Genomic DNA, 24,548 nt, shown 5'->3' with positions numbered 1-24,548 from the left:
AAAGGTACCTAGCACGAGACAGTGCTACTCTGCACATCCAGCACACAATTCAGCATCTCTCATCAGCGACCGCCAGTGCATTTCCGTGCGCTTAGTGTGCTTTCCTGGCCCTGGTTAGGGTGGTTACGCACTCTTGTGTGATAAATTATTATTATTAGTTCAGTTCTATCCCTGACACCACAGTAACGGTGTCGAGCTTAAGAGGTCTAGAGGATCTCTTTACCCGTGTCTTGGGACAGAGTTCCGTGACCTTTTACTTGCGCTCTCTGTGCAGTATCGCGGCCCTGTGACGCAACAGGGTTCGCTTCCTTCATACTGGGTGAAGCTAACCCGTGTGTGTATTCACATTATACCAACATCTTGTCCGCCATTACCGAGCAGCAGGTGTCCTTTCTGCACGGTGGACCCCGGACTGCGAACGCACCTCATATTCTCTATAATTACTATTACTATTTACTATTAATTACTATTTGGTGCGTTTACCAGTCATAACAATTAATTTTACAGCACTTTACAACTGTCCCCATTGGGACTCAAAATCTAATTCCCCTATGTGATGATAGTCACTTCACATGGCCAAGCAGTGAATTAGAGTGGTCAAGGAGTCCAAGATCAGAAGCCAGGAGGGTTCATTATAAACAGAAGGAAGAGACAAAAGTGTAGTCAGGTAACGTTCAGAAGTCAGCATATCAGGAGGATAGTGGACCAGAGTAGAAGGGGTTAAACAGGCGTATGGTCAAAATGAAGTCCAAGGTTAGGCAACAGATCAATAATACAGAACTCAAGGCACAGGGGAACAAGCCTCACAAGCTGAATGTACAACTGGCAGAGTTCTGGGAGAAACAGCTCAGTTAAGAAGCATGGCAATTACCTGGAATATTGAACACATGGAGACAGCCAATGCCTCACATTCTCAGATTGGATAGTCGAGCTGTCATTCAACACATTGACAGCTCAGCACACCTCTGTAGCTGATTGGATGGCCAAGCTGTCAATCAAAGTATTGACAGCTTCAGCACACCCCTATACCAGATTGGACGGCTGAGCTGTCAGTAACTGCATCCCAGAAACACTGAAGGATGGAACCATGACAAGCTATCAGTATATCTTTGGATTGGGGGAGAAAAACAGATTAACTGGAGAAAAAGCCATGCAAACACATGAAAACGATAAAAATTCCTTGCAGATTTTGTCATTTGTTGGATTTGAACCCAGGACCCCATCACATCCAAGCTGCATTGCTAGCCATTGAGCCACTGTGCTGCCCATCTTCTTTCACCTATACCTATGTCCACCTCCTCCACTTGGACCTGTTCCTCAAGGTTCAAGATTCTTATTTTTTACTTCTGCTCTGCTTAGCATAAGGGCCAAGACGCAGCTGTAGTGAGCAACACTATTAGGTTTTGAGTGTGCAAAATTTTCAAAAAGCACTTTTTATGTGAACTCTGCACCCGTGTCTGTGATAGTACCGTGCGTAACCAAAGGTTTTAATAATCTTTCACTATGTTAGTAAGAGTGATGTGCATCTAAACAAATTTTTCTACTCTTATGAAACCATGTCTGAAATAGTATTGTGTCAAAAGCCGCTGTGAAACTATCTGTTATCTGAAATATAGGGGGCTTTCATGTTACTGGTAGCACAAAGGTTCTGGAAAAGCGTTATTACTCCTCGCCACACAAAAGAAATTCAGCAAATTCTCCACTCCCAAATCCAAATAGCCCTCTCCGTTCTTAGATCCACAGTGTTCCTAAACCACATATAGGAAAGATATATATATCTTGGTACAGTGATAGCCAGTAGATAGAAAAATATTTAGAATTGAGAGTCCTCAGTGGTTGATACCTTTTAATGGCTAACTGAAAAGATGGTAACAAATTGCAAGCTTTCGAGACTACTCAGGTCCCTTCATCAGGAATAGACCAATACAAATTCTGAATAATCACATATTTATGCACAATACAGCCCAGTAGGTGACTACAATCCAAATCTGGAGGTGTTACAGGGAGCTGCGTGGAAATTACAACCTTTACTACAAAAAGATGCCCAATTACAATCCATTTTTCCAGACCCCCCACTACTGTGTTTTAGGCAGCCCCCAAATCTAAGTAGTATCATTGTCAGAAGTTCCCTGTCATCTCAAACATCTGCAGGAACCTTTCCTTGCAGCCAGAAAAAATGTCAAACCTATCCATTTATAATGACCACGGACAAGATAAAGATCCCCAATTCACATCAGGACTACAAGATCCCAGGAACTTTCAGTTGCATCTCATCTAATGTGGTGTATCTAATTATTTGTACTAAATGTCCAACTGGGGGTCTGTATGTAGGGGAGACAGGGCAAAAACTGAGAACAAGGATGAACTCTCATCGCCATACAATAAGAGAAAAAAGAATAGATCTACCTGTGACAAGACATTTTTGTCTCAATGATCACAGCACTATGGACATGAGATTACTTGTATTAAAGGGTAATTTCAAATCTCAGAGAGACAGCAGAGTCTGGGAATATTAGCTAATGATGACCTTTGACACACTCCATGCAGGAATGAATGTCACATGGATTTATGTATTTTTACATCATAATTTTGCTCCTCGGATCATGTGGGTGCATCACAACACAGAACCAGACCCCAATCAGAGGACGATAAAACATTCACACTCCTTATCTATGAACTGTTCCAATATTTATGGATGCAACTGTTTATCACTATCACATAATTGTAGTTCTGCTTCACATCACCTGTCTTATCTATGGCATTATTTCTGGGCTGTATTGTGCATAATTGCGTGATTCTTCAGAATTTGTATTAGTCTAAGCCTGAAGAAGAGGCCTGTGTAGTCTCGAAACCTTGCAATTTGTTACCATCTTTTCAGTTAGCCATTAAAAGGTATCAACCGCTAATGCTTGTTTCTGGAAAATACAGTGGAGTCAAAATTGTCACTTCACCTGTAGATATATTCCAAAAGGGTTTAATTTCCAAAATGGGGTCACATGAATGGCGATTCTGGTCTTCTGTCACTTACAAGCTCAGTATATGCAGTCTGCAAACTATTCTATGATAATTTGTTCCCCACAAGTCATGGTATCAATATGATTACTTCACACTTAGATGAATTAGTTCAGAGATTTTATTTGTAAAATGTTGTCACTTATGGGGGTTTTCTGCTGTTCCGGTACCTCAGGGGCTCTTTCAGTGTGTCAATTTATAACACCTATATCTCCACTACAATATGGCGTTTCTTCCCTCCTGAACTATCCACTGTGCATAAAAAGTATTTTCTGACTACAACATTTAGGGTATTGGCACAATCAGAAAAAATTGTACAGCCAACCTTCAGTCAATTTTTTCCCATTAGCCTTTATAAAAATAAAAAACTTGGAGCTAAAACCACATTTTAGTGGTAAAGATGTAATTATTAGTTTACCAACCAATGGTATAAGTTTCTGTGAGGCACATGTGGTGTTAATATGCTCACTGCACTCCTAGATTAATTCACTAAGAGTTGTGGTTTGTAAAATGTGGTCACTTATGGAGGGGTTTTGCTGTTCTGGCACCTTAAGGGCTCTGCAAATGCAGCAAAATCTAAACTCCAATATGGCGCTTCTTCCCTTCTGAGCTTCTATGAATCGCCTGAGGATTAAAAATGCTCACTACAACCCTAGATAAATTCCTTAAGATGGCTATTTTCCAAAATGATGTCACTTGTAGAAGCTTCTGCTGTTTTGGTATGTCAGGAGCTCTTCCAATATGACAGAATTCAATTTGCTCTCCGCCCGGCCATGTGCAAAATATTTTGGAGTCCATTTCCTCCTGTTACCCTTGTGAAAAGGAAAAATTTGAGGCTAAAGCAACATTTTTGTGGGAAAAATGTATTTTTCAATTTTCATGGCTCAGCATAATAAAATTCTATGAAGCACTTGTTGGTTCAAGTTGCTCAATACACATCTAGATCAGTTTCTTGAGGGCTGTAGCTTCCAAAATGGGGTCACTTGTGGTGGAATTACACTGTTTAGGCACATCAGGGACTCTGTAGACGTGACATAGCATCTGTTATCTTTTCCAGCCAATTTTGCACTCCAAAAGTCAAATGGTGGTCCTTCCCTTCCAAGCCCTGCCGTGACCAAAGAGCTGTCTAAGGACATCAGGGACAAAATTGTAGACCTGCACAAGGCTGAGATGGGTTACAAGACAATTGGTAAGCAGCTTGGTGAGAAGGCAACAACTGTTGGCACAATTATTAAAATATGGAAGAAACACAAGATGACTGTCAAACTTTCTCGGTCTGTGGCTCCTTACAAGATCTCACCTTGTGGGGTAAGGATCATTCTAAGAAAGGAAAGGAATCAGCCCAGAACTACAGAGGAGGACCAGGTCAATAAGCTAAAAAGAGCTGTGACCACAGTCTCAAACATTACCATTAGTAATACACTACGCTGTCATGGATTAAAATCTTGCAGGGCATGCAAGGTCTCCCCGTTCATGCCAGCACATCTCCAAGCCCGCTTGAAGGTCATAATGACCAACTGGAAGATCTAGAGGAGGCATGGGAGAAGGTCATGTGATCAGATGTGACCAAAATAGAACTTTTTGGTATCAACTCTACTCGCCGTCCTAACTGTGAAGCTTGCTGGGGGAAGGAAACATCATACTTTGGTTTTCTGCAAAGAGGACAGGATGACTACACTGTAATGGAAGGGAGGATGGATGTGGTAATGTATCTCAACATTTTGACAAACAACCTCCTTCCCTCAGTAAGAGCATTGAAGAAGGGTGGTGGCTGGGTCTTCCAGCATGATAATGACCTGAAGCACACAGTCAGGGCAGCAAAAGAGTGGCTTTGTAAGAAGAATTTCAAGGTCCTGGAGTGTCCTAGCCAGTCTCCAGACCTGAACCCAATAGAACATCTTTGGAGGGAGCTGAAACTCAATGTTGCTCAGAGACAGACCCAAAACCTGAAAGATCTGGAGAAGATCTGTATGGAAGAGTGGGTCAAATTCCCTTCTGCCGTGTGTGCAAACTTGGTCAAGAGCTACAGGAAACGTCTGACCTCTGTAATTTCAACAAAAGTTTCTGTATCAAATATTAAATTCTATTTTTCTCTTGGATCAAATACTTATTTCACCCAATAAAATGCTAATTAATTATGTAAAAATCATACAATGTGAATTTCTGAATTTTTTTTAAGATTCTATCTCTTACAGTTGAAGTGTACCAACAATAAAATACAGAAATATCCATTCTTTGTAGGTGGGAAAACTTGCGAAATCAGCAATGTGTTAAATACTTATACATAAAAATAAAATTCAAAATAAACCGTGGGCGCTTGCGTTGTTTAGGATAACCGCTGCAAATAATGGAACAATACCAGCCTTTTTGTCCCTGTATTTTTTGCCATCAAGGAATTTATTACATGTGCCACAGAAGGAGTAATCTATGCCATGAAATGCACTTGTGGCAAACTATACATAGGAAGAACAAAACGTCCACTATACGTGAGAATAAGAGAACATCTGCATAATATTAATAAAAAATTCACTGGCCACCCACTTTCCAACCACTTTTTAATACACCATGGAGACTCAGTTAAAGGCACCACCATCACAGGCCTTCAAATAGTTAAAAAAAAGATGGAGAAAGAGGAATTATATCCATCAAATGCCCCGCGAGGAAAGTAGGTGGATTCTTGAATTGGAAACCCTAATGCCAATGGGCCTCAATAGTCAGATTGAATTGTTTGCCTTTAATGCATAAGGACTGCCAGATGATATAAAAGGACCCACGGCTTATAATAGACCATCCCTGAAGAAGGAACCTGTAAATTCCAAAACGAGTAGGACAATTGGTCTAGCTTATACCCCGTAGCCAGGCACGTGATCTATCACATGACCATGATGTCACGTAAGGTTCTGCAAGCTCAGCGTACCATACTGGCTTTCTTAGCGGTATCCAGCTGTCGCGCAGCGCAGACCGCAGCTATCGCAGCTATAGAGGGACGTCTGTCACCTGCTGAGACAGCGTCCCAGAATACTGAATGCTACTACGCAGTGGGAACTTGATATCGAATGAGGACACTATCAATTTCAGCAGTCCCGCAGCTTACACGGTAACACTTACAAAGCAGAGTACTATCCTGTCAGCAATATTATTTATTGTGTCACATATATTCACATGCTCACATGCTTTAACCAATGTTTGTCCAATATTAGGATATAATACAGCGCAAATACAACATTTTGATTAGTAAATACTTATGCTCCCCTCTGTATATAGTAAAAAAAACTCATAGCCCTAGAAATGGAGCAGCATGCATTTTTTTTAAATTGCTGATTTGGGCTGCTGATGTCAGTACCCAATATACTGCACTTATGGCACCTATAGATAGCATTATCAAATTTACAGGAGAAGGTCTTCTACTTCCTTTGGACAGTTCAGGAGAAAACACAGGAATAAAAAACTTGTAAACCCCAATTGCGGAACCTTTCAATCTACTTTCAAAATATTCAATGGTTATATTTTTATCAAATGTAACCCTTTGCTACTACTTTACTGCTTATAATCACATTGCATTTTAACATGTGACCAAATAATTGGGTCAGATTGGCCTGCCAGAGCATGCGTATCAATCTTTGTGACGACAAGGATAACGATCCCTGGAGATTTAGCACTAGACGACCCCATTTTGAGTTGACTTTAGAACCAATATTTACTATTAAGTTCTAAGTCTTACCCAACCTAACCAAGTTCCTCTCTTCTTTTTTTCAGTTGCACTAGTTTCATGTGTAGGCTATACAGTATTTGTAATAATGACTTATAGAGCTCTGTATGTTATGTTGTATTATTCCTACATATACTCTTTCCGTTGTTCGTAAACTATCCATGCAAAATGAATACAATGTACAATTTTTACTTGACCTTCAGCGATGTTTTAATATCATTTTAAGAACTAAATCTTACATTGTGGCATCAAAATCAGTAATGTATGACATTACTTATTGTTTTTCTGATGGCTTCTTTAATATCCTTGTTTCTTATACTGTAGATGATGGGATTTAGCATTGGAGTCACCACTGTGTAGAGGATCGTCACAACTCTGTCTTGCTCTGAAGAGGAAGCAGATCTGGGATGTAGATGCATAAACATGATGGTGCCATAGTAGAGAGATACTACAAATATGTGGGAGGCACATGTCGAGAACACCTTTTGACGTGCCTTATTAGAACGGATTTTTAAGACAGTTATGGTAATGCAAAGATAGGACAAAAGAATTAGGAAAAAAGAACCAAGAGCAACTATAGCACCTGAAATATACTCTGCCAACTCATTGTAAAAAATGTCTCCGCAGGAAAGTCGGAAGAGTGGAGGCATTTCGCAGAAAAAGTGATTGATCAGGTTAGATTTACAGTAGGGAAGTTGAAATGTTAAAAAAGTAAGAATAAATGAATTTATAAAACTCAAAATCCAACATCCAGTGACCAGACTTACACACAGTCTCCTGTCCATGATTGATGAGTAACGCAATGGGTTACATATAGCTATATATCTATCATATGCCATGATGGCCAGGAGAAAACATTCAGTGCCACCTAGAGCCAAATGAAAATACATTTGTGCCGCACATCCAGCAAAATAAATACTTCTATCCTTTGATATTGTGTTTAATAAAATTTTGGGGACTACAGTGGAGGAGAAGCAAATATCAACCATTGACAGGTTACTCAATAAAAAGTACATGGATATCTGAAGTTTGGGGTTGAGTTTAACCACAATTATCAGTAAGAGGTTTCCGCCTAAGGTTAACATGTACATAATCGAAAACAACACGAAGAAAAGAATCTTAAGACCAAAAATATTGGAAAGTCCCAGAAGAATAAAAGTTCTTACAAAAGTTTGGTTCACATGATCAACAGCATTGACATACATATTTTTTGGTGGGTGAAATTGAGTCTACTAATGAATAGTCAAATACTAATCTTGGGAATACTGAAATATATTTAAATTGAAATTATGAATTAAAATCTTATTAAAAGTGAATTATTGGCTCCAAAAGTTTAAAAATCAGCATAAAAAAGATGAGCCAGCAAAGATTGCAAAAATAGAAAATCAGATTTCTACAAAACATAACACTATTAGGTTAGTATAAGGAATAACCACCTGGACTTAGCACTAGTATACTGATCGGCTTAGTCTTGGAAAATAGAGTATTTACTGTAAATTTCCTGATTGTAAATTTGTAATTAATCTGGATAACTATAACAATCATTTCATCATTATGGAGATGTTCACCATCTATGTTGTGTTCCCGTATGCTATACTTATGAAGCTGGGTACACAACTAATTCAGGTAGTGGCTTTAAATTCTATCTTGCAGCTATTTTTTATTCCTATGAGCATGGTCCAATTAAAAATGTACAATTTATTTGGCTTGACGACATGAGAGACAATTAGCTGTGTAGCATTGTCTTTGGAGAGAGGTTATCAGAGATTATAGAAAGCAATTGTCTAGAGTCAATGTTAGTTTAGCTAGAAAAATTAAAAATAAAAAACTACATTTTGGGGTTTAAACTAGTTTTTTGAGGCTTTTATAGCAATGAAATGTACCAAAGAAGATGCAATGCTCTATGGGTGAACAATATGATACCGATAAATTTGAAAAACGTTTATAGAGGCTCATGTAGCAACTAAATGTACCCAAGAAGATTTACCGAAATATCCTATGGGTGAGCAATATAATACCGATAAATTTTGAACAAGTTGTTTTGATGGTTATATTCTAAGGAAATGTACTCCAGACCATGGAAAAGTCTATGGGTGACCAATATAATAACAATAAAATGTTAAAGTTTTTGTTATATACCAACAAAATGTATCAGAGAACACGTTATACTGTATGGCTGAGAAATGGAACCCAGCAAAATGTTTTAACTTTTTTTATAGTCTTATATATCACAAAAATTTACCCAAGACCTCGGAATAGTATATCGGTAAGAAATGTTAACGGGTCTGTTTTGACCCGTGTCTTAAGTCACCCCTAGGATACCCTAAAAACAGTTATTTATGATCCAATTTGATTCTTACCTCTTAGTTACCTTGTTAGCGTTTCTCATCCATGGAAGGATTGATTTTAATATTTTTGTTGTGGCCCCCTGGGTCTTTCATTTGAGAGCATACCCTTCATTTTCAATATAAAAATATTGTCAAATGAACCTCAAGAGAATAATATAAACTTAAAAAAGTTTGTTATATTACCTGACTATTACTGAAGGGTTTTAGAACGCATTTCTTAAATGTAAAATAAATACACATATATATATTTTATATTATTAACTCTAGCAACATCTATGGTGTTACGGGTCAATTTTGACCCATATCTAACTACTTTATGAAAAAGGCAAAAAACTGATTTTTCTTTTATAGAACTTTAATACAAATTAAAGATGAAAATTATATTAACATTAATAGCAATAATAATAATAAAAAAGTAGCTTTGCTAGGTCAAAGAAACAAACAACAATCAATCAAGCAAATCAAATCAACAGAAATCAAGTACTAGTTTTTAGGCTGGTTTCACATTTGCGTTTTTTTTTGCGTTTTTGCGCAAAAAAAGCATGCGTTTTTTTCTCTATACTTAACATTAAAAACGCATGCTTTCTTTGCATGCGTTTTGACGCGTTTTTACAATGCATGCGTTTTTTCTCTGCATGCGTTGTGTTGCACAAATGCAACATGTAGTAATTTTAGCTGCATTTTTTTGCGGCAAAAAAAAACGTATTGATGTCTATGTAAACGCATGCGTTTTTAAGCACATGCGTTTGCATGCGTTTTTATAGAAAAACACAAGAATACACACTGAAAAGCCACCCCCCAACCCTAACCCTAACCCTAAGGGATCCTAACCCTAACCCTAAGGGTTAGGGTTAGGATCCCTAGGGTTAGGGTTAGGGTTAGGATCCCTAGGGTTAGGGTTAGAGTTTATGTTTTAGGGTTAGGGTTAGGGTTAGAGTTTGTGTTAGGGTTAGGGTTTGGGTTAGGGTTAGGGTCCCTAGGGTTAGGGTTAGGATCCCTAGGGTTAGGGTTAGGGTTAGAGTTTGTGTTTTAGGGTTAGGGTTAGAGTTTGTGTTTTAGGGTTAGGGTTAGGGTTAGGATCCCTAGGGTTACTAAGGATCCTAACCCTAACCCTAACCCTAGGTATTTCTGTTTATAGTGGGTTTTCTAGTTGATTTTGATGATTGGCAGCTGTCAGACACTTCTCATCATGCGTTTCAAAAACACAAACGCATGAAAAAACGCATGTAAATGCGTCAAAACGCCGTGTTTGTGTTAAAACATGCAAAAATGCATGCGCTTAAAAAACGTAGCATTTAAACGCATTTTTTCACCAAATGTGTTTGCGTTTAAAACGCTGCATTTTTAAACGCAAATGTGAAACCAGCCTTAGATGCATTAGTATTTAGATGCATGTGTGGCAAAAAGTGACACTTTTTGTGTGTTCTTTGCAGAGGTATTTTTTGCAGGCGAAGCACGATGTGTTTGTCTTTCTGTCCTTATTGCTAGGGCCGACCTGACACCTCTTTCTTTTAGAATCAGGTGGTCTCACTGGGGTTGTGGCTGTTGTGGCTGATGTTGAGGCAGGCCTGGTAGAGGAGGATACTGGTGATGATGCTCTTTGCATTGCTGTGGGTGTGGACGAAGCACTTGTTTAGCTCTGGAGTTGTCGGACCAAGGCTGCAGCAGCTGGGTCTCGGGGCACTCGTTCCCTTTGGTCAATGTGCGCCTTGACAAGGGATCTTCCTAGTTCCTCAAGAAACATCCTCCGCTTGTTTTTTTTCTTTGAATTCCATCATTGGTGAATGTGGGTCCACAACACAAATGAATTGCATGCTGACACATCAAGGATGTTGTAAAATACAACCATTGGCCATCTCCTAGTCATTCGCTGGCAAGTGTAGGTGGCAGTCAGCTTGTCCAGGTTGTCCACTCCTCCTTTGTTTTTGTTATAGTCCAGGATGATTCTGGGCTTTTTGTCATTTCCTGATGACACAGCTGCATCTTTGTGAAGTGTGGACATCAGTACCACATTCTGTCGTTTTTTGGGGGCAGTATGAAACAGCAGTGGTGGTGTCTGTAAAAAAAAACTTTGAGGAAAGTAGAGCCCTGTCCTTCATCTGCAACAATTCAGCGGGCAGCTCAGGTTTGTTTTTTTTTCACTGTACCCACCATGGTGATTTTCCTCCTGAGAAGTTCTTGTCCAAGGTCATAGCTGGTAAAAAAAATTGTCACAAGTAATGTTGTGACCCTGCAGTCCAGTAGTCATATCGAGGACTACACGTTTTCCTTGTTTTTTTTCAGGGATGCCGCTTGCAGACTTGCCTGTGTAAATCTGTAGATTCCATGCATAGCTAGTTTTTGCATCACAGGCTGCCCAGATTTTTATGCCGTATTTGCCTGGCTTTCTTGGCATGTATTGCCGGAAGGGGTATTGTCTGCAGAAAGGGAGAAAATGTTCGTCTACTGTGACCTCTGGCCCTGGGTTGAACATCAGTGGAAGGAGCTGCACCCATTTCTCCCAAACATCCCTGATGGGAGCAAGTTTGTCAGATTTTGTTCTGGTGTCTCTGTTGTCAAATCTGAGGACTCTTGATATCATTTGAAACTTTTGAAGTGACATTGTTGCCCGGAAAATATTCCTGCCTGTCGATGCGTCCCAGAGACTATCAGTGGCCTCATTGCAGGATTTGTACACTCCAGCAAGGAGAAGAACACCAATGTAGGCATCCAGGACATCATCATGAAGGTCATTCCACATGTTGCCGTGGACTTTTTTTCCTTCAAGGTTTGTCATGGCAATAATGACTTCTTTTATTGACAATGGCATAAACAGATCAAAACATGTCTTGATGTCACTTACACTTGTCACAGCAAACCTTGTGATCCCAAGGGTCATTTTTATGACATTTGCAGCATCTGCCCTGCCATGTACATTTGGAGGTATTAAGCTCCAACTGATCTTGCCACTTTTGGATTTGAATCTTTCAGCGTGAGCACCTTCAGCACCAGTGACCTCCTCATCAGACTGATCAGAACTGTGTGTGTCTTCCGGTTGATACTCCGCATCATCTTCCTCCTCGGTAAGGCTAGTTTCACATTTGCGTTTAAAAACGCAGCGTTTTAAACGCAAACGCAGGTGGTGAAAAAAACGCATGTAAACGCGTGCAAACGCTGCGTTTTTTAGACGCATGCGTTTTTGCATGTGGTAAAAAAAACGTGGTGTTTTGACGCGTTTACATGTGTTTTTTCCTGCGTTTGCGTTTTTGACAGCTGCCGATTATCAAAATCAACTAGAAAACCCACTATAAACAGAAATAGCTAGGTTTAGGGTTAGGATTAGGGTTAAAGTTAGGGTTAGGATCCCTAGGGTTAGGGTTAGGATCCCTAGGGTTAGGGTTAGGATCCCTAGGGTTAGGGTTAGGGTTAGGATCCCTTTAGGGTTGGGGTTAGGGTCATGGTTAGGATCCCTTTAGGGTTAGGGTTAGGGTTGGGGGTGGCTTATCAGTGTGTATTCTTGTGTTTTTCTATTGAAACACATGCGTTTAAAAACGCAAGCAAACGCATGTGCTTAAAAACGCATGCGTTTACATAGACAGCAATACGTTTTTTTTCCGCAAAAAACGCATGCGTTTTTTTCCGGCAAAAATGCCTCTAGAAATTACTACATTTTGCATTTCCGCAACAAAACGCAAGCATAGAAACGACGCATGCGTCGTCAAAATGCGGCAAAACGCATGCAAAAAAGCATGCGTTTTTAATGTTAAGTACAGAAAAAAAACACATGCCTTTTTTTGCGCTAAAACCCAGCTGCAAAAAACGCAAATGTGAAACCAGCCTAACCTGTTCATCTGTGTCAGTTTGCTGCTGTGTGTCCTCATGATTCATTATCATCTAAGATATGATCCAGAATTTGGCTTACATCAAATCTTCTCCTCATTGTTGCATGTGTAAACTGGAGATGTATACTCTGAAAAGTACCAACTCTAAGCTGGCTGTGGGCTGTTGTCTGTTTTTGTTTATGAGTTTTGTTTATGAGTTTTGTTTGTGTTTATGAGTTCAGTTTTGGTACTTATTATTGTTTTTTTACTCTTATATTAGACCTGGGTCGAAATTGACCCCAACAACACAAATGTTATAATTTTAATAATAGCATTTTACAATTTAGTAAAATAGTTTTATTTTATTGTATTTTGTTTAACAATAAGTTCCTGAAAAAGTCAAAAAGTCTTGACGCAATAAACAAATGTATGCAGAATTTGTAAGCTTTTAAAACCTAAAATGGGTTCGTCACGACTCTAACACTAGAGGAAGGTTTTAAAGAACGACTTGCACTCATCAACACACATATACGTTTTCAAATGTACACTAGCGCATGGCCATGACCATGGCCTGACCACTTACGCTCAACACCACAACTGGGTGTCAGAACAAACTAAAGAAGTTTGAAGCACAAGAGTGCGAGCAGTGCCACACTGGCGGACGCCACTAACCACCCAGGCTAGGGTTGGAAAGCGCTTTATAACGCACGGTGCCGCACTGGATGCTGTAACGTATGTTTTTGTGCTGAGACGCTGTAGCTTATGCTAGATGCTGATATCTAAGCCGGGCGCTAGATAGCATACATCCGCCTTTTGCGAACAGTCATACACAAGGGAGGGGATGTTTAAAGAACGACTTGCACTGATCAACACACATACGGTTTCAAATGTACACTAGCGCATGGCCGTGAGGTCATGCGAACCTTTTATAGCTGCAGCATGTACAGGACCTTCCCAGAAGGACCAATGGGAGGCTGCTACAAAAGTTGAGCACCTCCAGGACCTTCCTGGAGGACCAATGGGATCTGCTGCAGTATCTGAGCATGTGACCCTTGATCTCCAATGAGAGATCTTGCCCTGGGCATACTCAGAAGGGGAAAAGCAGGACTTAGTGACAAAAGTGTCTTCTCGCCGCTGCCCAGCACTGGCTTTAATGGTAGAAGCTAGAAAAGCAGCAGTAACCCTTTGCACAGTGAGACTGAGCACGATGCTGGGACCGACATCTCCGCTGAGCAGGCTCCACTGCGGCAGAAAAAGAATGGGAGACCGTAGCGGAGATGGCCCGAGATTCCCCCTGTGCAGAGGCGGGAACTCGACCCCTAACAACACTTCCCTGTCTCCACCATGATGATGACTCTCCATCTCCTTCTCCTTCTCTTTCTCATCATTCCCATCCTTAGTCCATCCATGTAGGAGAGATGAAATGAATGTTGTGTGGCTACTAGCCTGTCTTGCACTAGCCATAAGCTCCTGCTCTTCTTCTTACTCCTCCTCAGTGTTTACTTGCTCATTGTTAACCAATCTGTGCTGAACAGATGAGATGAGGGTGGGCTGGCTACAATCGGTCTGTATTATGTCTTCCCCAATCCCCACCTGGCCTGCAAGCAAAGCTTCATGTTTAATTACAAGCAGTGACTGTTTAAGTAGGCACAAAAACAAGATAGCTTCGCTGACTATTGGGTCATTGCTGCTCACCATCTTTGTGGAGTTCTCAAAGTCTCTCATGCACAGTGAGGAAAGACTAAGTGCAACAAGAAGGGATGAGGGGAAGGAATCCCAAATGCTAGAGAATGGGGGAGTGGAAACCCCCTAGGCAGATCTAATAGCACCCTACCATTCCTATATTGGTACCATACCAATCTCCGAGAAGAAAACCTAAGCCCTGTATATCCTTTGAGCTAGGCCCTGAACAGGGAAGGGGTGATAGGCACTGGTCAGTTCCAGCTGCACACTAAAGGCCAGAAAGGAGACAAACAAGGCTGGAGAAACTTAACCTGAGCAGGCTCCAGAGAGGTAACACCAAACATCCTCCAAGAGCACAAAAGAGGAAGAAAGCCGACTGCAATAGCTCCAAGCCTTCACAAGGAAAAATGTGAATATTACCGGAGGCTTCCTGAAGTAGACTGAGAGTCTATAAACACCCAGGTCAATGTGTGTCAATTAGAGCCAGAGGGAGATTTTCACTGGGTCCAAAAGTCAGAAGGATTAATAAAGCATCTGCAAAGCCAAACACAGAGACCTCATGCAGCCAGATGCAGAGCGACAGTCTGTTGCATCTGACACACCAGTTACAATGTCTTGGAGAACCCCCAAAATGCCATACATCCATACCCACTCTTCAGTTGTTAGGTGCAGAAGCTGGCTAGAATATCAATGGGAGTTTTGGAGCTGGAACTCAACCACAGGCCTCTTCTGCTCACAAAGCCTTGCCAGCATGTGTAGTGTGGAGTTTCAGCATGTGGTGATGTTGCATACCAATCAATAAGTTGGCATTTACATGTGCTGCTGCAGCAGCACTGCCAGAACAGCAGAAGCTGTAGCCAACTTGCAGAAATGGGCACTGATGCAGCGAAACTTGAGTAGAAGCTCTGGCAATCTGAGTTTTCAAAAGCCGCTGAACTACCAAGTTGAGAAAACAGTGGGTACGGAAAGTATTCAGACCCTGTTAGGGTTGGCGGAACGCACCAAATATATATTGTTTATTAAAAGGAATTGGTGCGTTCGCAACCCGGGATCCACCGTGCAGGAAAGTACCTGCTGCTAAATAATGGCGGCTCTATATGGCGGTATATACTAACTCTGTTAGCTTCACAGAGTAACCGCGAGAGGTGAGCTCTGTGCCCTGTTAGACTTTCACAGAGGCACAGGCCAGCTACCCAGATGTGAGCAGTGAGTGGTCATGCATGCATACTCAATCTCCTCGCCGGAGGAGCCAGCATTCTAGGGGCTTATTTCAGCCGGGTCCCTGAACACACTTATACACAATCTCCTCGCCGGAGGTGCCAGCATTCTAGGGGCTTATTTCAGCCGGGTCCCTGAACACATACAAACACATGACCACATTGGCGCAAAGCATATAGCAAAAGACGACACTAGCGCATGGCCGTGCGGTCATGCGCAGTTTATATAGTTGCAGCACAGGAAGCTGCTACTGAAGTTTTTGCCCTTTCAGGACCTTCCAGAAGGACCAATGGAAAGTGCTGCAGTACCTGAGCATGTTTTGCCCTTTCAGGACCTTCCAGAAGGACCAATGGAATGTACTGCAGCACCTGATGTTAGGGGTCGAGTTCCTGCTTCTGCACAGGGGGAATCTCGAGCCACCTCTGCTGCGGTCTCTCATTCTTGTCCAGCCACAGTGGAGTCTGCTCAGCAAGGACGTCGGTCCCAGCGTCTTGCTCATTCTCACTCTGTTCTGAGAGTTACTGCTGCTTCTCCAGTCTCTGCTATTAAAGTCTGTGCTGGTCAGCAGCGAGCAGACTTCGCTGGGACTAAGTCCTTGTCTGCACGTACTGAGCATGCCCAGCGTAAGGTCTCCCGTTGGAGATCGAGGGTCATGTGCTCAGGCTCTGCAGCACATTCCATTGGTCCTCTTGGCAGGTCTTAGAAGGGCAAAAGTGCTGTGGCCACTTCCTGTGCTGCTGCTATATAAACTGCGCATGACCGCACGGCCATGCGCTAGTATTGTCAAACAATTGCTAATGTGTGTATGTTGTGAGTGCAAGTCGTCCTTGGATACCCCTACCCTATAGTATGACTGTTCGCGGAAGGTGTATGGCTGCTACCTAGCGCCCGACTTATCCTACAGCACTAGTCACACATTATAGCGTCCAGTTGCTGTGACCGCCAGTACGGCGCCGTGCACTTCCTCTGTGCTTTCCTTACCCAAGCCTGGGTGGTTAGTGGCGTTCGTCAGTGCGGCACTGCATGCTCTTCTGTTTCATTTCACACCCAGTTGCGGTGTTGCGCCAGCAAGGGTCTAATCGGACTTCAATCCCAGTTGGGGCTGAGTTCGCTGACTACTTGCTCGCGCTTTAGGTGCGGTACCGCGGTCCTGTGCCTTAACAGGATTGCTTCTTTCACGCTGGGTGAGGTTATCCCATGCGTGTATACTCTAGTGTACCACCATATAGTCTGCTAATTGCTAGCAGCAGGTTTTCACCTGCACGGTGGACCCCGGACTGCGAACGCATCTATACCATCTGTCTTGGTGCGTTCCGCCAGTCCTAGCAGAATACTAGCGCCAGGGTCTGGCTAGTAAAATGGCGGACGAGCAGCGTTTACAGCGGTACATCCAGCAGCTGGAGGGAAGGTTGGCGGCTCTTGAGCGTTCAACCTCAGCTGTGGATGTTACTGCTGTCGCTGTTCAGGCTGCAAGTGTGGCTGCAGCTACCTTGTCCACTGCCGCTCCTGTACCGACGCTATCTCGCCTCCTGCTACCAGAAAAATTTTCTGGTGACAGTAAGTCCTGTAGGGGTTTTGTGAGTCAGTGCTCAATACATCTCGAGCTTCTGGCCTCTCGTTTCCCTACAGAGCGGGCTAAGGTGGGCTTTATAATTTCCTTATTGTCGGACAGGGCGTTGCAGTGGGCTACGCCGCTGTGGGAGCGTGGCGATCATGTGGTGCAGAGTGCTCCGTTATTCCTGAGCACTCTGAAACAGGTCTTTCTAGGACCTCGTGTCACCCATGACACGGCGCTCCAACTGTTGGCACTGACTCAGGGCTCGTCCTTGGTCAGCCTTTTTGCCGTCCATTTCCGCACTCTGGCATCTGAGCTGGAGTGGTCGGATAAAGCCCTTATCCCTATATTTTGGAGGGGGCTGGCTGACCACGTTAAGGATGCTCTGGCCACTAGGGAGATTCCCGCCACACTGGAGGAGTTAATAGCAGTATCTACTCGCATTGACCTCCGTTTTCACGAGCGGAGGTTAGAGCGAGCCCAGTGTAGGCAGAGGTTTCGGCTGGCTCCCACCTTCGCCAAACCTTTGGAATCTCCAGTCCAGGCTCCTGAGTTCCAGGAACCTAAGGTGGTGTCACGAGCGGGATCTAAGTCCCAGACCGCTCGTGCACTCCAGGGTTGCCATGTTTGCCAACAGTCAGGACATCTTGCCACCAGATGTCATCAGCGGTCGAGGAAACGTCAGCATCTAGTGGTAGTAGGTGGAGGTGCACTAGACACTGCGACGTTTGCCTCCAAATTGTCCTTTAAGGGGACAATTACCTTTGGCTCATCCTCCCACTCGGTAGACCTCTGCGTGGATTCTGAGGCGGAGGGCAATTTTATGTCTTCTGCCTTCGCCCAACGTCACGCAATACCCCTGGTTATGCTATCTCAACCAGTAACGGTACGAGTGGTGAATGGGTCGACACTCCCCGCACAGATAGCACATCAGACCATCCCTGTTACTCTGTCCCTGTCGCCATCCCATCAGGAGATTATTTCTCTGCTCGTCATTCCTGAGGGTATTGATGAGGTCCTGTTGGGGATACCTTGGCTACGGTACCACTCTCCTCACATCGAGTGGTCCTCAGGCAGAATTCTGGGATGGGGTGAATCATGTGGGGGTAGGTGTCACCGAGAGTGCGTTCAGGTTGCTACTACTGAGGTACCCGCAGATCTATCCTCTCTCCCCAAGCAGTATTGGTCTTACGCAGACGTGTTCTCCAAGAAGGCGGCGGAGACCCTTCCGCCCCATCGCCCCTATGACTGTCCTATCGATCTCTTGCCTGGTGCGGAGCCTCCCCGGGGTCGAGTTTATCCATTATCTCTCCCGGAAACGGAGGCCATGTCTCAGTACATTCAAGAGAATCTGACAAGAGGGTTTATCAGGAAGTCAGTGTCACCTGCTGGGGCAGGGTTCTACTTCGTGCAGAAGAAGAATGGGGAGCTACGTCCATGCATAGACTACAGGGGTCTTAACGCTATCACCGTTAAGAACAAGTATCCTTTGCCCTTGATATCTGAGCTCTTCGATAGGCTTAGATCTGCGGGGTGCTTACAACCTGATTCGCATCCGTGAGGGGGACGAATAGAAAACGGCGTTTAACACCAGAGATGGGCACTATGAGTATCTGGTGATGCCCTTCGGGCTCTGTAATGCCCCAGCCGTTTTTCAAGACTTTGTCAAAGACATCTTCCGGGATATGCTTTCCACCTCAGTTGTAGTCTATCTGGATGATATTCTCATCTTTTCTCCAGATATTGACTCCCACCGGAGAGATGTTGGCAGAGTCTTCGACCTCCTACGGGCAAACTCTCTTTACGCTAAGTTGGAGAAGTGTATGTTTCAGCAGGAGTCTTTGCCGTTCCTGGGCTATATCATCTCCGCCCAGGGATTGGCTATGGATCCTGCCAAACTACAGGCTGTGATGGACTGGCAAGAGCCCCATTCTCTTAAAGCGGTGCAGCGCTTTATGGGGTTCATTAACTATTACCGCCAGTTCATTCCCCACTTCTCAACTCTGGTAGCTCCCTTGGTAGCCCTCACCAAGAAGGGAGCGAATCCTAAATTGTGGTCGGAAGAGGTCTCCAAGGCCTTCACTTCTATTAAGTCCCACTTTGCTAGCGCTCCCATCTTACATCGTCCCGATGTGGATAAGCCATTCCTAATGGAGGTGGATGCCTCGTCCGTTGGTGCTGGAGCAGTCCTCTACCAGAAGGATGCTCAAGGTCGGAAGCATCCATGCTTCTTCTTCTCTAAGACTTTCTCACCAGCGGAGAGAAACTACTCCATCGGGGATAGGGAGCTGCAAGCAATGAAGTTGGCCTTTTCAGAGTGGAGACATCTTCTGGAAGGTGCGCGGTTTCCCTTCCAGGTTTACACTGACCACAAAAATTTGGTCTACTTACAGACAGCCCAGCGGCTAAATTCTCGCCAAGCCAGATGGTCCTTGTTCTTTTCCCGGTTCCACTTTTCTCTTCATTTTCTCGCCGGGGAGAAGAATATTCGTGCTGATGCTCTCTCTCGCTCCCTTATGTCAACTGAAGAGGAGGAAGAGGAGCCTCGGCTTATTGTTCCCTCTGAGAGCCTGAGAACCATAGCACCGGTTTCGCTTGAGTCTGTGCCTCCGGGCAAGACTTTTGTGCCCATTAATTTGCGACCGGAGGTTCTCTCTTGGGCTCATTCGTCCAGAGTGGGTGGACACTTTGGGACAAAGAGGACATCTGAGCTACTGGCGAGGACGTACTGGTGGCCGCATATGGTCCGGGATGTCAGGGATTATATTCTGGCGTGTGTCTCCTGCGCCAAAAATAAATCTCTGCGTCAAAGGCCAGCTGGGTTGCTCTATCCCTTGCCGGTGGCAGATAGGCCCTGGGAGATGGTCGGGATGGACTTTGTCGTGGGTTTGCCCAAGTCTCGCGGCTGTACCATCATTTGGGTCATCACCGATCATTTCTCGAAAATGGTGCATTTGGTGCCGCTACCACGGTTACCTTCTGCACGGGCCTTGGCTGTGTTGTTCATTAAGCACATCTTCCGCCTACATGGTATGCCTGACAAAATTGTCAGTGACCGGGGTCCCCAGTTTGCGTCTCGGTTCTGGAGAGAGCTGTGTCGTCTTCTCAGTATTGAGTTGAATCTCTCTTCCGCTTATCATCCCGAGACGAATGGGTTGGTAGAGAGGGCCAACCAGACCTTGGTCACATACCTGCGACATTTTGTTTTAGCCAGGCAGGATGACTGGGCATCCTTGCTATCATGGGCAGAGTTTGCGCTGAACAACGCCGTAGCCGACTCCACTGGACAAACCCCATTCCTCCTCAACTATGGTCAGCATCCACGGGTACCTGTGCCTATGCCCGTGTCTTCCGCAGACTCCAGGGTGGCAGACTGGGCTGTGGAGGCACGGGACATTTGGGACCGCACTCAGGATGCCATTCGGGCCTCTAAGGAGAGAATGAGGTCCTCCGCCGATGCTCATCGGCGCCCCGCCCCGTCCTTTGCTCCTGGCGACTTGGTGTGGCTCTCCGCCCGTAACATCAGGCTGCGAGTTGAGTCCACTAAATTTGCTCCTCGCTACTTGGGTCCCTTCAAGGTCCTCGAACAGGTTAATCCTGTGGTCTACCGTCTGGCCCTTCCTCCACGTCTTGGTATCACCGACACCTTTCATGTGTCCCTCCTTAAGCAAGTATACATGTCTCGGTTTTCTGAGTCATCTGCCGGGACATCGGGTTCGTCTACGGACAATTTCGAGGTGAACGCTATCTTGGGGTGCAAGTTGGTACGTGGCAAAAAATTTTTTTTGGTGGACTGGAAGGGTTACGGCCCTGAGGATAGGTCCTGGGAGCCTGCTGAGCACATTCGGGCTCTGCAGCTCATTGCTGCCTTCGAACGTAGCGAGGCCCAAGGAGGGGGGGGCCCTAGGAGGGGGGTAATGTTAGGGGTCAAGTTCCCGCTTCTGCACAGGGGGAATCTCGAGCCACCTCCGCTGCGGTCTCTCATTCTTGTCCAGCCACAGTGGAGTCTGCTCAGCAAGGACGTCGGTCCCAGCGTCTTGCTCATTCTCACTCTGTTCTGAGAGTTACTGCTGCTTCTCCAGTCTCTGCTATTAAAGTCTGTGCTGGTCAGCAGCGAGCAGACTTCGCTGGGACTAAGTCCTTGTCTGCACGTACTGAGCATGCCCAGCGTAAGGTCTCCCGTTGGAGATCGAGGGTCATGTGCTCAGGCTCTGCAGCACATTCCATTGGTCCTCTTGGCAGGTCCTAGAAGGGCAAAAGTGCTGTGGCCACTTCCTGTGCTGCTGCTATATAAACTGCGCATGACCGCACGGCCATGCGCTAGTATTGTCAAACAATTGCTAATGTGTGTATGTTGTGAGTGCAAGTCGTCCTTGGATACCCCTACCCTATAGTATGACTGTTCGCGGAAGGTGTATGGCTGCTACCTAGCGCCCGACTTATCCTACAGCACTAGTCACACATTATAGCGTCCAGTTGCTGTGACCGCCAGTACGGCGCCGTGCACTTCCTCTGTGCTTTCCTTACCCAAGCCTGGGTGGTTAGTGGCGTTCGTCAGTGCGGCACTGCATGCTCTTCTGTTTCATTTCACACCCAGTTGCGGTGTTGCGCCAGCAAGGGTCTAATCGGACTTAAATCCCAGTTGGGGCTGAGTTCGCTGACTACTTGCTCGCGCTTTAGGTGCGGTACCGCGGTCCTGTGCCTTAACAGGATTGCTTCTTTCACGCTGGGTGAGGTTAACCCACGCGTGTATACTCTAGTGTACCGCCATATAGTCTGCTAATTGCTAGCAGCAGGTTTTCACCTGCACGGTGGACCCCGGACTGCGAACGCATCTATACCATCTGTCTTGGTGCGTTCCGCCAGTCCTAACACCTGAGCATGTGACCGAACATGTAGCCCTCGACCTCCAATGAGAGACCCTGCCCTGGGCATGCTCAGTGTGAGTAAACAAGGACTTAGTCCCAGAGAGGCTCGCTCGCCGCAGATCAGTGCAGGGTACTATAGGAAAGCCAGAAAAGGCAGTAGTGACCCTATGCACCGAATCAGCCCCAGCGAGACGCTGAGAGCGACGTCTCCGCTGAGCAGATCCCACTGCGGCCGATACCGAGTGGGAGACCGCAGCAGACACGGATCGATATTCCCCCTGTGCAGCAGAGGAAACTCGACTCCTAACATTACCCCCCCTCCTAGGGCCCCCCCTCCTTGAGCCTCACTACGCTCAAAAGCTGCGATAAGCAGCGGAGCCCGAATGTGCTCCACAGGCTCCCAGGTTCTATCCTCTGTGCCGTGACCCTTCCAGTCCACCAGATAAAATTTCTTGCCACGTACCACCTTGCACCCCACAATAGCATTCACCTCAAACTCATCCGTGGATGAACCCGATGTCCCAGCAGATGACTCGGAAAACCGGGACAAATGAACGGGCTTTAAGAGGGAAACGTGGAAAGTATCGGTGATACCAAGGCGTGGAGGAATAGCCAAACGGTAGACCACAGGGTTGACCTGTTCCAGAACCTTAAACGGGCCAATGTAGCGAGGAGCAAACTTAGTGGACTCAACTCGCAGCCTGATGTTACGGGCAGAGAGCCACACTAAGTCGCCAGGAGCAAACACCGGAGCGGGGCGCCGGTGTGTATCAGCCGAAACCCTCATTCTCTCCTTGAAGGCCCGGATGGCATCCTGTGTGCGGTCCCAGATGTCACGTGCCTCCACCGCCCAGTCTGCCACCCTAGAATCGGTGGATGACACGGGCATGGGCACAGGGACACGCGGATGCTGGCCGTAATTAAGGAGAAAAGGAGTTTGACCAGTGGAATCGGCTACGGCGTTGTTCAGGGCAAATTCCGCCCAAGGTAGCAAAGATGCCCAGTCATCCTGCCTAGCAGAGACGAAATGTCGAAAAATATGTCACCAGAGTCTGGTTGGTTCTCTCCACCAACCCATTCGTCTCGGGATGGTATGCAGAGGAGAGGTTTAACTCTATGCTGAGTAAACGGCAGAGCTCTCTCCAAAACCGAGATGCGAACTGGGGACCCCGATCGCTGACAATCTTATCAGGCATACCATGCAAACGGAAAACATGTTTAATGAACAACACCGCCAAGGCCCGTGCTGAGGGTAACCGAGGAAGCGGAACCAAATGCACCATCTTGGAGAAATAGTCGGTGACAACCCAAATAATGGAGCAGCCACGCGACTTGGGTAGACCCACCACAAAGTCCATCCCGACCATCTCCCAGGGCCTGTCTGCCACCGGTAGAGGGTAAAGCAACCCAGCAGGCCATTGCCGAGGAGACCGATTCTGGGCGCAAGAAACGCACGCCTGAATATAGTCCTTGACATCTCGGGCCATATGCGGCCACCAGTATGTTCTCGCCAGAAGCTCAGATGTCCTCTTGGTCCCAAAATGCCCACCCACTCTGGAGGAGTGAGCCCAAGAGAGAACCTCCAGTCGCAAGTCAGCTGGTACGAAAGTCTTGCCCGGGGGCACAGACTCTAGCGAAACCGGAGCTACAGTTCTCAGGCTCTCAGAAGGGACAATAAGCCGAGGCTCCTCCTCCTCCGATGACACCACGGAGCGGGAGAGAGCGTCAGCACGAACGTTCTTCTCCCCGGAGAGGAAATGGAGAGTAAAATGGATCTGGGAGAAGAACAGGGACCATCTAGCCTGGCGAGAATTCAGCCGCTGGGCCGTTTGCAGATACACCAAGTTCTTGTGGTCAGTGAAGACTTGGAAGGGAAAGCGAGCTCCCTCCAAGAGATGTCTCCACTCCAAAAAAGCCAACTTCATGGCCAGCAACTCCCTGTCCCCGATGGAATAATTCCTCTCCGCTGGTGTGAAGGTCTTGGAGAAGAAGAAGCAAGGATGCTTCCGACCTTGAGCATCCTTTTGGAAAAGGACTGCTCCAGCACCAACGGATGAGGCATCCACCTCCAAGATAAATGGCTTATCAACATCGGGGCGATGTAGGATGGGAGCGCTAGCGAAGTGTGACTTGATCGAGAGAAAGGCTTTGGAGACCTCCTCTGACCACAACTTGGGATTTGCTCCCTTCTTGGTGAGGGCAACCAAGGGAGCTACCAAAGTTGAGAAGTGTGGAATGAACTGGCGATAGTAATTAATGAACCCCATAAAGCGCTGCACCGCTTTAAGAGAATGGGGTTCCTGCCAGTCCATTACAGCCTGTAGCTTGGCAGGATCCATAGCCAAACCCTGGGCA

General features: G+C 45.3%; 1 protein-coding gene across 1 annotated transcript; it reads right to left on the bottom strand.

Moving 5' to 3' along the window:
- Nucleotides 1–6,975: 6,975 nt before the first annotated feature.
- On the bottom strand, nt 6,976–8,058 carry LOC138640620 (olfactory receptor 5V1-like). Its single transcript, XM_069728851.1, has one exon. It carries the CDS (start codon nt 7,924–7,926, stop codon nt 6,976–6,978), a length of 951 nt encoding a protein of 316 aa, XP_069584952.1. The 5' UTR covers nt 7,927–8,058.
- Between the last annotated feature and the right edge of the window lie 16,490 nt (nt 8,059–24,548).

Source organism: Ranitomeya imitator, chromosome 1 (genome assembly GCF_032444005.1).
Source record: "Ranitomeya imitator isolate aRanImi1 chromosome 1, aRanImi1.pri, whole genome shotgun sequence".
Taxonomy (NCBI): domain Eukaryota; kingdom Metazoa; phylum Chordata; class Amphibia; order Anura; family Dendrobatidae; genus Ranitomeya; species Ranitomeya imitator.
The sequence above is the reverse complement of the archived record's forward strand: the minus strand, read 5'-3'. Positions and strand labels throughout refer to the sequence as shown.

Bases quoted from the DNA above. Each gene is read 5' to 3' on its own strand.
- LOC138640620 (XM_069728851.1), bottom strand. From the start codon at position 7,926: ATGTATGTCAATGCTGTTGATCATGTGAACCAAACTTTTGTAAGAACT.